General features: G+C 37.9%; 1 protein-coding gene across 1 annotated transcript; it reads right to left on the bottom strand.

Moving 5' to 3' along the window:
- Positions 1–6,070: 6,070 nt before the first annotated feature.
- LOC145766166 (protein unc-93 homolog A-like) lies at positions 6,071–13,195 on the bottom strand. The gene is made up of 6 exons (XM_082577819.1): positions 13,018–13,195; positions 11,130–11,279; positions 10,110–10,291; positions 8,539–9,048; positions 6,670–6,837; positions 6,071–6,331 (listed from the first exon to the last, which is right to left on the bottom strand). Exons 1-6 carry the CDS (start codon positions 13,193–13,195, stop codon positions 6,071–6,073), a joined length of 1,449 nt encoding a protein of 482 aa, XP_082433945.1.
- Between the last annotated feature and the right edge of the window lie 781 nt (positions 13,196–13,976).

Here is a 13,976-nt window from a genome sequence, read left to right as displayed (position 1 = left end):
TTTGCAACGCAAAAACAAAGTAGCTAACCTATCGAGCACTTCTCTCAGAAAGAAATTACTGATCTATCTTCTGACTTAAAGTTTAATTTTTGTTGTAATTTATAAATTTTATGCAAAAAACCTGCACACTTTTTGGCTTAACGTTAGAGCGGAATATATACCATGACCTGATTCAGCATCGTCTCACAATGACGCAATTACAAAGATCAGTTAAAGTCTTCCTTAACCCAGCAAATATAGTGGGAACAACTTGCTAGTGATAAGTCAATCTGGAAGAAGAGAACGAAGGAAGGCATGGAATTTTTCGGAAAAAAAAAAAACAGAATACAAAGGTTCAGAAAAAATAAAACATTAGAAAAAAAGCTAATACAACCACGTTCCCAACTCTCCTTACAATGTGACTTTTGGCCACGTCTTTTCCACTGTAGAGTAGGTCTCCAAAGCCACATCCGACTGGAAATAAAACCAATGCTCGGACACGAGCTGGAGGCTACGACGACAATTTGTGTGAGTTTGCATTTTTAACTTTGATGAAGAGACACCATCAAAACTAGGCAACATTGAAACCGCCTTGGGACCAGCATTAACCAATCTAGCCACGGCTGGACTTGCTTTGTAGCAAAAAATGGTTGCATCCATCACACTCATATCCATCTGAAAAAATGTGTTTGGTTCTTTGTTTTGTTTCCAGTAGGCTACGTGTAAACTGTAAAGTAACAGTCATTGAGTACCGTTAGCTTGTTTTAAGTTTTCATTTGAAAACCTGCACTATTTCTCGTTGCATAAATAGTGGTAGGACCACAGTAGCAGGCCACAAAGTAAGCTACTTGTTATGTGCAGCTTACGAAGATTAACAAAGCGTAGCAAGCCACGATCAACATGAAATCAGCTTATCAAATGAGAATGATTAATTTTATCACAAGATTAATTGAAATTAGTCTTAACTTACGCTGAAATTTGAATCCTGCATTATTCCAGACCAAACGGCAGTTCAGGAGGCTGTGTAGAACACGGCTTCCCAAACTTTTTTGCTCGCGACCCCTTTTAATCTACTAAAACTTTTCGCTACCCTTCACGGTTAAAATTTCACGAAGAAGCCACTCTGTCTCTCGGTCGGCGGGCACTGGAGCCTAACCATCTTCTCCACCACAAGATCTCTGCCTTCCCAAACGAGCACCCCCGCCGACTGAAATCAAGACACCCATTCGTGCCAGCCGCTCGGCTTCTGATCAACGAAGCTGATGAACAAGACATCTCTGCGGCTACTTGGGCGGACCATAAATGGAATTCTGAATGGAGGTCAAGCACCACCAGACTCCATTCATTCATCCCCGACGCCGAAACGCGCCCCATCGGCCTGACACTACAGAAACAGGCATGCGTAGTGCGTACGCCTCAACCATCTCCGTACGGGCGTCGGGCTTTTCCGCTCAACCATGCACCAATGGGGAATGGCTTCTTCCTCCTCCTGTGAATGTGGTGCCGAGGAACAGACCGCAGACCACATCATCAATGACTGTACCATCTTCAAGCCACCTAACGGAGTGGAAGGTCTGCGCGTCATGGATGATGAAACTAAAGACTGGCTGCTCTCTAGCAGCCTTCCAGTGTAGTCCGGGAACATCGTAAATCTGGGGTGGTAAAAGGATAGACCCTCAGCCCCAGAAGCTCAGACGACGACCACGACGGTTAAAATGATAAAAAGTGCGAAATATAGCCTACATTTTGTGATATTGATGGAAAGGTTTTGTTGACAGGGCAATGCACGAGAATTTATGCTAGCGTTTAAACAATCGCCAGCAGCAAAACCGTCATTTTTACATTGATTCAACATCTGCAAACATTGATTTAACATCTGCAGGCGTTGAAGCAATGTAAAAAGAAAAAAAAAAATTAGCTCGAAAAATGGAGACAGGAATAACGACCCAGTTGCTATCACCAATATAATTAATAGGTGAAAGCTCTTCAGACCTTCTTCTCTCGTTCACCTTCAAGCTACTTGCATTTCTTGCACTCCAGCGTTTAAAATAGACCAACTACTGTATGAATAAAGAAATAAATGTTAATGTCTTTCAATCTATTTTCTGGTTCTTCAATGTTATCGAGGATAAAAGGTTACACAAGGATCCTTCATTTAGGATGCAATCGAACGATTAAACATATTAATAAACAAAGCTGTCACATCTACATAAATCTGTTGTCGCACTGATTGAAATAAAATTAGAACCTACCAAAGTGGAACAAAACGCTTATATATTTCTAATTAAATGTTCACTGAAAAGGTTGTACATCTACCATATGCTGCAGTTACATAGAAATATCAGTCTCTAAAGTCTAAAACATCTACAATTCCTTTGCTTTAGAACAGGGGTCACCAAACTTTTTTCTCTGAGGGCCGGATTGCTGCGAGATTAACAGCTGCGGGCCGGATGCAAATTGCGAAAAGATATACAACTATTTAGAATCTCCATTGACTTGAATTGAGTACAATAAATAACAAAGTCAGCGGTGGAATAGCAAAGTTGTGATGAAAATCGAAAGGTTGCTGGAAAAGTTATCCCCTGCTGTGATACACTACAGGGCATCGTGCTCTTGAAAAACATTACATCTTTCCAAATTTGGCTTAGGATGTCCTCATTTGTGGTGGCCTAATGACACAACAGAACACCAACATGTAGGCTGCCTGGTGAAAAAATGTACAAATTCAACATACAACAACGAACTATATGAACGAACAATTTTAACAAAGAAGTCTTCATTACACAAAGAGGCAAAGCCAAAGACTTTGCTAATGCCAAGGGAAGTAGGCCTACATGTACAGAATTTATAACAGTGTCTGGCAGTTTTTCTATTACCGGTAGGCCAATTATAGAAAAAGTATTATTACAAAAACAATTCTTATTTTAGTTTTAGAATCTATAATAATTTGTAGAACTTCAAATAATTTGTGATAGGCATAGGCAACTAATATTGCCATTTGCCAGAATTAGTGAGATTTATGAAATTGTCGTTTTTCTTTCATAATAACATCAACATTTGGCTTAGAGGTGCAGCACCAACCCATAGAATAGCTCAACAGCAACGTCAGTCCTTTACAAAAAGTTTGGTAACTTTTTTCCTTAACAGTTGTAGTGCAGCTGTTATTTCCGCAGCACGTGGCGTGCCGGATGAAATCAGTTCGCAGGCCGGTTCTGGCCCGCGAGCCGTAGTTTGGTGACCCCTGCTTTAGAAAATAGAGTTTGTTTAACTGAAGCGAACTAGAATTATAGACTGAAGTGAATAGCCACAAAAACAGATTGCGCCTTCATCATTTAAACCGCCATGATAACAAGAATTGCGAGAAATTAAACAGCTAAAACATAACCTTACTTTTTAAATCTGTGGGGTTGGAATGGCTGCTGAAAGTTCATAGCCTATATAGCGCAGGCTTTAAACAAAATAAGCGAAAAATTTGAGTTTCAAAAGTAGCAATTAACCCTGTCTTTTGGGGTGCCTTCCAAAAGAGTTTGACAATTTTGTCTTCCAAACTTTTGTGAAAAAAAAAACGATTTGTCTATCTTTGTAGAAAGAGCATAACCAAACGTACCATATAAATCCGGTATCAAACTACGTGCTTGACGTGAAAGTTGCGAAAGTACGGCTACCACACATTTATTGCTCCTTCTAACGCGTATGCACTGCATAATTTTTGTTTTCTTATAGTCTTTTGCAACGTATCATTTGCAAAATAGCAGTTGACCGTGCAAGCAAATGATTTTAGCACAAAGTAGGCCAACAAGCGTTCTGCGCTGGACCCTGTTTTAACATTACAAATGTAAAGAAAACAGTTTACTTGTTGACAGAGATGTACGTATACGCCGCAAGTCTACGGCGTAGAATTTGCGGCGTATAGCCTACGTACATCTCTGCATATAGTGCGGTATGTGTTTATCAGAGTATTTTGGCTATTTAGTGCAAAGTTATTGTTTTCTGGTTATGGAGTTGAAAACAAACTCAGATATTGATTTTATTTGATTTAATTCTACGTAGATTAAAAAAAAACAATCTTGGCATTTGTAAACATCATACTTAAAAAGCTCTTTTAATGGCTTTAAATCAAGCATCGGCGAAGATGACACTTCCTTTTGACTGCAATTTGTTTTCATTGTTATAGCACCGAAATGAAAGCTTCTAGGTCATTGTTTTCGAACTTCTTTGGCTAGCCGATTCCCAGCTCCAAAATCAGTTTTTTCTACGTTTATTCACAGTTAACAAGCGTTGAATTAATGTGGAAAAAGACTGATTTCTTGGCTTGACTGCTTACGTTGCATTTAACCATTTGAGATCGTCGTGACATTTTTGTTATGGAATTACTTTGAGGAAGCTGACCTCGCTCTTGTATCGTTGTCAAATATTTTTTTGTTCTTTGCTTAAGTTTTTAGAGCTGAGTTTTCAGTTCAGTTCAGTTCAGTTGTTTTTATTTCTGACCATCATATCAAAAAACAATACACGTCAATATAGCAAAGGTCGAGAAAAGGGTAGAAGCGACAAAACGCGAACGTTAAAACGTGCTTGTGACCAAAGTAAGTTATTGAGTTGAACAAAATTTGGTACGGTCGCAACACCTTCTTGTTCAGGATAGACCCTAAGTACCTGCTGACTCATTAAAAAAAAGTAAAACTGAATAAAACCAAAATACAAATAAATATTTTGGGTCAGGATATTGCAGTCAGCACAAGGAATATAGCGCAAAACAGCAAATTCCAAGCTTTGAATGCAAGCCACTGTTTCCAAATTCAATACCACAACAGCGTCTATCCTTTTATTACGACCCAAGATTATTGCGATATCTGACATCATTCTAAGTAGTCTAATAATACGCGATTCTAAAACAAAAGGTTGGAAAACATGATAAAAATAAGCTACGCGACAAGCATAACAGTGTTTTGTACAAATAGAACAAAGCGCTTGGGTTTGGGTTGGTAAATTTTCGCTTGTTTGTTCACATTTGGCTTATTCTTCTTCTCTCGTTTGACTTGTAGTAGCTTAGATTGGCAATGCCTCCTCGTGCAGCCAAGATACGGTAGTTGGGTAGCCAAGATACGGTAGTTGACAAGCACAACATTTGGCTGACATTAGGCTTTCAATATCTACCATTAAAAAAATATTTCATCAGTCTAAATTTTTAGTTTACGACAAAAGTGACAATTTCAAATCCAATCCAATACATCTTCACTCAATCTTTTACTGAGAATGAAGCAAAAGTGCTTTTCTTCTTTTGCGAGTTCAAATATTCTGAAATAACTGTATAAAGATCAATATTAAAAATTAAATTAAATGTAGCCACAAATTTTCAAAGCAGGTTAGCCATATTAGATTTGCTATATTCAAGATATTATACTAGATATATTCAAGACAGGTTGCACCAGAAGACTTACCCGCAGCAGTTGCAGCCACACTGACCCAAATAATGCCACAGTACAATTTTGTTGAAACACAAAGGAGTGTTGAGACACTGAGTTGCAGCAAAAAACCGCTGGAGTAAGTGATGCACCAGAGGCTAAAAGAAATTTCTTTGCTTTTGTAGAAATCGCTTGCAAACGTCGCTGAAAGAACAACAAATAATAATTTTTATTTTTCAATACTTATTATTCAACAGTAATGATAGTAATATTAATCTTGCAATCACGATTGGCTGAATTTCAAGAAAATGTGAATTTTTTTACATGACAAATGCAAGCCGCAAAAGAGTAGAGGTGCATTGACAATTATAAATCTAATTGGCTGTAGGGTGTAGGCCTAATAGGCTAAAAGTTGCGGATTAAAGACAATGGCACCGATTTTTAAAGTGCCATGTGGGATTTTAGCTGCCACAAACCTCCACCGAGCAAGCTATGAATTTGAAGATAAAACACTCAGAATGAATGTTTTAATAAAAAATTGCGTAGTACGTAGTTTTATATATTCTCAGTCATTGTGAAATTCAACTGTTACACCGGTTTACGCAAACCTGTTCCTGGAGCATTGATATCCTATTTAAACCGACTGTTAACAAGCGTTTATTTAAAGATCATCACTGATCTTAGTTTGACTAAGCTACTTGAGGATTTTTCTCACTTGCAGCTATCATTTGCCAGGTAGCATTGGAAATTCCAGCGATGAAAAATAACACGTACACTCCCCACGTTGTCTCCTCTGTTGGTCTCCATGACAAACAAAAGACATAGATTCCTATGTCCAAAAGAGCTCCAAAAATTATTAATGGAGAACGACCACGCTTTCCTAATATCTTTCCAACAAGAAACGCCTGGGTGGAGTTTCCAATAGCTTCAATAATCATGCACACACCAACCTGAGGAAGTGTAACCAAATTGTGCATTAAATGTATGATCGCTTGTGAATTAGAAAACAAATTAATAGTTTTTTTCTCTACAGTCTAAACCTTGAAAACATTTGGCTAAGCTAACACGCACAACAGTATTTCAATAGAAGTTATAATTTATGTTGTTTATTAGATAGATCGCTCATTTGAGGAAGTGTCTTAGTATCAGATCGTCTCTTCCAGTTAGTTTTTTCTACTTTTGATATCTTGTGAATTGACGGTAGTATTACACAAAAGATTTCTCCACCTTTAAAAAAAATTATCATTCATGTATGATGCAGCCTACGCTGAAATAGAAGTCAACACACCATGCTAACTCCCAAAATACACGATGAAAATGCTCTTGTGTACTCGAACCAAAGGAATCCACTGTTTATACCAACATACATCGCTACTGGGTTTACAAGAAAGAATTGTTTAGGATGAAAAAACAAACAAATTGTATCTTTGGCTGTCTTGAAAGACAAGAGAATGATCTGAAAAAAAAAAAATCTAATATCAACAACTCTGCTTACTACTTGGGTTCGGTAAGTTAAAAGCTTCCAATCATCAATTACTATATAATATTGTATGCCTAGCCCTAGATTTTCTGATGAGAACTCGATGAGAGCTAAGAATGACGTGAGATTCTTTTTTATTTTAATTTATTTATTGTTTTATGTGTAAATAAATAATGTTAAATCCTGTATTGCTGCTTTGTTCATTTAATTTGGTATGTTATTCTTCCCCAAATACTTTATCTTATGCGTGCTGCTCCTTTACATTTAGGTAGATCTGAAGTTGTGTTCACAGGAATCCAGGAAAATACATGGATGTCTTTTTTGAGAGTTACCGGTCTTGTGTCAAGAGCTTCTACAAGTATACGAAACTGCCAGGAATAACCAATCAAGGCTTTGTCAGTCCGAGGATAAAGTTCCAAAACCAACCAACCAGAGTTCTCTCTCAGGTGAAATTAATATTTCAAGGCAGGTAGGCCTACGCTCTCAGTACTGTGCTGCAAACAATGCAAAATCTCATTTTGCTAAATGCTCGCTCGCTGTAAACATTGTTGTATTTTGTTCTTATTGTAGGTCGTTTTACGCATCCCAGTTGTAGAACAAGTTTAGACCTTCCAGAAAAGCGATTACGTTTTCCTTACAATAATTCTTTTAAGATATTGCACAATTTGCCTCGTTATGACAGTGCCTTGAATATTAAGCTATACAGTATGATCAGGGCTATGGAGCCGGAGACCCGGAGCCGTGCATTTTCAACGGAGCTGGAGCTGGAATTTGAGCTCTACGTGAAATTCAAGTGGAGCTAGAGCAGGAGCTGGAGTCAGTCGTTTTAAAGATAGCTCCGGCTCCGATGCATTTCATAAGATGCTGTTACTATTGGCTGAATTCACATAATTTTCAACAGCAACCCTTCACAAAATTTAGAATTGTTGCGTTTTTAGCGCCACCTTTTCTAACTTAACAAGTTGTTAGGGATTTTGACAGCAGAGCAGTCACATATTCATAGCTACAACTGATAGTACTGACTGACTCATTATGTGATTTTCACTCAGGTAATTTATATTGACTTTAAATGGTGAAAGTTATGCTTATAAGTACTGTAGTTCCTGCAGCCAGTGATGCAGCAGGAAAGTTGTGGACATTACCTTTGTTTAGTTTATATTGTAGGAGCCGGAGCTGGAGACAGAGCAGTGGTATCAATGAGCTCAGGAGCTGGAGCTAATTTATGATAAAAGAGAGCTCCAGAGCTGGAGCAATTTAACATTTACGCCTGCTCCAAAGGCCTGGTTATGATTAATATGTATAACATTTGACGGTTTGTTGAAGAAAACTATGTTTTTGTTTATCTGTTTATCTATCCATTTGCACTTACATAGAGTAAAGAGGTAAAGGTGGTCCCACACTTGATTAAAGTGTCTGGTATAAGAACATAAGGTTCTTGTTGTACTAACCCTTTGGCACTAAGGAGAGTAGGATGGCCAGTTCCTTTCTCTCGGCCGCCTTTCCTGCAGCAATTATGCCCACCCAAATCATTACACCCTAGGTGGAGGTGAGCGGTGTTTTCAACAACCAGCTGAAGCCGGGAGTCGAACCAGGTTGGCATAATTGGAAATCGCCATCTCACCGCCATACGTAGAGTAGCCTATTATTTAATTTAAAGTGACTCTTCGACTTACCAACCTTTTGCAGCTTGCTTTTTTGTTTAGATGAATCAGTAGCCATGTGTTCGTTTTTTCGCACCTTTAACATTTCTTTTTCATAATCTGCATCCCCTCTGGTGCTACTGAACTCAGTTAATGGCATGTTCGGAACAAGAACAATATGAATTATCATTCCAGAAATCATGAGAAGCAACAAGCATCCTGACAACACATACAAAGCTATTGGATTTTTTGGCACGTATTGGTCAATATTTTCTTGTGTAATGTTGGGATTTTGGCAGTCGTTAGATCCACAATACAGAAATCTGTCGAAGGGTTGGTTTCCTGACAAATAATGGGTTGACTGCAAAGTAGGCCTAGTTGTGAGACCGATAGAAACACCAAATCCTTCAATGTCTACGTCAGTTGCCACTCTCCCCTGAGGGGTGAGATGTGTTGTATTTGCTAGAGTCATGTTCCAAGAAGATATTGGATCTTCTAAACTTTCAAAGATGGTTAGAATCAGTGAGACAAGTAGATTTCCCAAGACCTAAATAAAATAAAGTTTTTCGTTACTTTGTTGAGAAAAAAGACAATTAGGCTACCGGTAGCCTACGTGGCCTATATACGTTATTAATTTCTACAACCGCATGGTTTTTTCGTTGCCTCCATAGTTTAGCTTCCATATCAACAAAGGCAATATGTTATATTTTTTGTTATTTGTACATTGAAATGAATGAAAAGTTATGCCGAAATAAATTTGATTGATTGCGGTAGTGTAGCCTTGGTATTTTGCCAAACGTTTGTGGGCTAATGTCTCTAAATGGTACAAAACAACTTGCGTCAACAATGCAAAGATTAAAGTGAACAGCCTCATTCAATTTTCAATGCAAAGATTATTGCAAAATCGATGTTATTACTTATTAGTATCTCATTGCTCAGAGTCTTTTGAGAGTGTCTTTTACAAGAAGTTTTCACATAGCGACACTCCAATTAGGAACATACAGTTGAACAAATGCTAGTTTGTCACAAATACGCTAAAAACACAAATTAAGGTCAATTCTAAACGTCCTTCTGGGTTTAATGCAAATAAGGGTTATAGGCTACTTTTGCATGTGCGCTTGAGCAACGCATTTCAGAAGTGCTTTCCATTCAGAGGCACCTAATGGATGGAATAATTCCCCGCAACAACACCTCAACAGTCGGAAAACTTCACTCTGCCAATCTCGGTAACCGGCCCTGCGTCAAGAGCCTCTACAAGTATGCGAAACTACAAGGAATCCCCTATCAAGACTTTGTCAGTCCGAGGATAAAGATTCAAAACCAACCAACAAGCATGTATAAATTTTATCTGGTATTTACGACCAAATTAGGCTATGCCCTTGTCTCAATTTGAATACAAAACATTTTTTTCATTAGAAAAATACGAAAACGACAAAAACAAGAAGTTTTTATACAGAAACTTCTCTTGCTGACCAAGAAACGCGCACCTCCGTAGACTGCAGTAATCATCTTGAAATTCCAATACAGTTATTACGTTCGTTTATGATTGATTGTGTAGTTGCACCTAAGCCAAAGCGCTGTTGTGGAAGTTAACAAACATTTACTTACAACGGTTAGCTGGTAGGCTGAGAGCATCATACCGCTAAACTCCATGATACAACTAGAAAGAGGCTTGCTGGAAAAGCGTTTGTATTTTTGTGCAAAGAACACGAAACTGATACCAATAGGCAACCAAAAGACTCCTTCGGCGTAAGCAGCAAAGACTGCTCCCGTGTAGAGGATTACTGGATCTACAATAGCATGCAAATAGATAATTTATTACCGTACTACAGTCTACAAGTATGTATACAGACAGTACCGTACAGTACACTGATAGCAGAAAGCTCCACCAAGATTTGCCTTTATTTTTACAAAAAGTATTGTTTAAATATTTGACGTTGATTGTACAAATATTTATTCTATTAATGAAAAATGATCTTTTGAAGAATAAAATTGGAAAATTTGCTCTGTTCAGCCCGCTGCTCAACATAGAGTTTAAAATTAAATCAATGTGGTGTGCATAGGATCAGTAGCGTTTACAGAGGGGTGTTCCATAGGAGGTGCTTTTGTACCCAGGCTGGGGTTGATTTCAGGGGCCCGTAACCTTTCCAAAGGGTCTGGGAACAAAGAAACCACCGCGTCTTCTTTGATATAGTGCGTGTTTTGGAAATGCTTTGATTTGAGGCCAGAGGATCACATTAGTATTGGGCTCAAACCATCATCTCAACTGCCTGCATAGTGCATAGATTTATCAAGATTGATAAGTAAGATCATTCACCCATGTCAAACTTGACGACTGGGCCTGTGTCACTAGGTCAAAGCCTCTAGTCTACAGGTAAGATACGCAAAGCAGCCAGGGTTAAGCTTCCAAAGAAACTTTTTCAGTCTGAAGACAAAGGTTCCCACAACCAATCAATTAACCTATGACTGTAATTACATGACAGACGACATTAAACAATGATCCCAGACAGCCACTTTATATGGACCACATAAACCGGTTGTCTGGGATTTGTGTTGCAAATACTTAGGCTATTGCTGATATTTCCATGACAGTCTATTTATGTATTTTATCTCAGATTTATAACTCACTTGAAAATGCATTTGCAAGTGCATAAAGTAGATAAGAACATTCTGCTGTTATAAGAGCTTTTTTGGCTCCAATCACTCGTATGATCAAAGGTGAAAGCAACATGTTGATAGCAATTTGACAAGAATAAGTTGTCATAGTGATCTTCGAACCTTTAAAAGTAATTTGTTAATCATTATAAGACAACCAAAAGTCAATAAAGTCAATTTTTTCTGATTTATTTAAAGTTTATGGAGCCTTCACAAACCTAACTTTCGGGTTAAAAAACAAACTTACGTTATTAGGTAAAAAATGTCAAAATTTATTGTTAGTTAGTCGGTTTTGAATCTTTATCCTCGGACTGACAAAGCCTTGATGGGTTATTCCTGGTAGTTTCCCATACTTGTAGAGGTTTTTGACGCAGGACCGATTACCGAGATTGGCAGAGTGAAGTTTCCGATTGTTGAAATGTTATTGCCGGGAAATTATTCTATCCACTAGGTGACGCTGAATGGAGAGCAGTCCTGAAGTATGTTGTTCAAGTGCTCACCGCGAGAAGCGAACCAGCGCCGTGTGATCTTGAGTCGTAACTTGTTCAAAAATGGGCCTGTTTTTTTACCTCCTTTTTGCTATTCTATTAAAGCTACAACAGACAGATTTTAATTTGTTGCGATTACTGTTGAAATGTCGTAATATTTCACTTCCTATTCCATCTTGTCAATTTCAAACTTTTTTTCTTGATCGAAAGGATCAAGTGATTGGTCAAAATTACGACAGAATCTATACAATATAATGATTGGCTACCCAGGTTATTAGATTGTTGTGTTTCATGTATCTCGAAAAGTCCCCAATTGGCCTACTCCATTCGGGTTTGGGCGTACATTCTAATATGCACTAACTTATTCATTTTCGCTCTGGCACAAAATCAATTGTAGTCCTATTTTGATTTCATTTTGTGTTATACTTAAGTTTCGGGGACTTAGAGAGCGTGCAAAAGATTACTAGCATCAATCACATTCAATCTGGCTGTTGTGTAGTTGAAGAACATCTGGTTGTGGTATGCGTTTTTGTTGCTATTTTTACTGCTATTTATCTATGTTTTCACCGCTTTGCGTTTTATTGTTTCCGAGTGTTTTTCGTTGTTGGTTTTCGCAGATGCAGCAACGGCGTATTAACCGATCTGTGTTGGTTTTGGATGCTGTTTACTTGGTATTATTCATTCCTAACAGTATTTTTAGTGTAGCATCAAGGAAAACTCAGCTAAAATTACCTGCATTGTGTTGTTTGGTTACTTTTAAAATTTCGCATGAGTAAGTTTTAGTAAAAGCAGTAGGCGTTAAATTCAGTGTTTTATCAAACTCTGCCTGACAGGCGATGACCGCAAGGCAATATTAGCAACGTTACGATTGAGATCGGGTCGGCCTACATATAGCAGCCGTCTTAAAGAGTCGATCGTCCCGTAACGCTCTCTATAAGTCCCCATTAAGTTCCTATGAGAAGAATTTGTTTTATTTCAAATCTTTAATAAAGTAAAAACTGTAATTTCGTTGAAAGACAAAATATTTTTTGCTACTTTTCGAAATCAGGTTTATTGTGAAAAATTTCAGTATCAAAACTTAGGCTATGAAGTTTAGTTTCTCTAATGCGTTTGAAATGGAAAAAAAATTGCATAAAGTAAGTCCATCGTACAATTGAAGGTGTGTTGGCTTGTGCCATAGGCTAGGCTACTGGTCCACAAAAAGTAATTAATTACGCAGACTTATGAGTGTTTAAAACAAAAAAATTAAAAAAGTCTTTCGTTTATTTTCGTTTCTAATCACATTTCATAGAAAAAGTCCTTTTTGTTCCTTGAAAAAAAGCTTGTTTCGAAAAACCCCACCACGAGCAGTCGAAGCTATGTTTATTCTTTACCTCTTCCGTCTTCAATTCGAATACTGGATTGAAGAACAATGTAAGCAGCGTAGCCACAAAAATGGAGAACGATTCCCAAAACTATCATCCAATATTGTTTCTTGATTTCCCATCGTTGTTTACTGTTTTCGTGATCGGACAATATCCTTTCGTCTTGAAACTCTTTCTTATCAGTCATTGCTTTGATTGTTACCAGTAATTTAATTTTGAAAATGCTAGCCTATGTGCTGTATCTTGACATTATAGCGACGATATGTAACCTACGGTTTTTATGAACGTTCCGTTATAGGCTAGACAACTACAGGCGGATCACAAAACTGTCGGCCCAATCACGTGATGTAGGCTACTGTATTCTACTCTCTCTAGAAAAGTTTGAAATGGTTAAGCTATAGCAGGGCTACTCAACTGGCGGACCGAATCCGGACCTTCTGAGTATTGATGGTGGACCTTGAGCTTTTGGAAAAATAACCTCATTGCCACGTTTCAGGGCTCCTATAAACAGATTTCTACTGGGAGGAAGCAATTTTTACTGTGATTATTCTAGTTGCTGGGGGGCGGAGCCCCAACACTTTCTCAGAAATCCAAGTTGAGTTACATTTTACCCAGGGATATCTAAAGAAGGGGATACGAAGGCTTTTATTACGTCTGACAATAGAAGGGCTTTTGTTTATCGTAAATAATCTCTGTTTATCGTAAAATGACAATTGGCACTGATAGTAGTTTAATAAATCTTGTTATGATAACTTGCATTGCGCTATTAGAATCAGGCCTGGATATTCACAACATGCTCATGGTTGCCTGTTAATTCAACTACCCATATACTTGCTTTACATCTAGCCTACTGCAAAGGCTTTGTTGAAAAAAACAGCTTACTGGTAACTTTTCAACTGTCTTTGTAAACAAGTATTCTTTAAATATGCTCTACGTAACATTTGCTAGCTGTCTTCTGTAGCTCATTG

The sequence above is a fragment of the Aplidium turbinatum genome, chromosome 3, assembly GCF_918807975.1.
Source record: "Aplidium turbinatum chromosome 3, kaAplTurb1.1, whole genome shotgun sequence".
NCBI classification, from domain to species: domain Eukaryota; kingdom Metazoa; phylum Chordata; class Ascidiacea; order Aplousobranchia; family Polyclinidae; genus Aplidium; species Aplidium turbinatum.
The sequence above is the reverse complement of the archived record's forward strand: the minus strand, read 5'-3'. Positions and strand labels throughout refer to the sequence as shown.

Coding starts and splice junctions, on each gene's coding strand:
- LOC145766166 (XM_082577819.1), bottom strand. CDS start 13,195: ATGACTGATAAGAAAGAGTTTCAAGACGAAAGGATATTGTCCGATCAC. Junction 6,838..8,538: donor AAAAAAGCAAGCTGCAAAAG/GTTGGTAAGTCG, acceptor TTTTTTTTTCAG/ATCATTCTCTTGTCTTTCAA. Junction 6,332..6,669: donor GTATTTTGGGAGTTAGCATG/GTGTGTTGACTT, acceptor ACACTTCCTCAG/GTTGGTGTGTGCATGATTAT.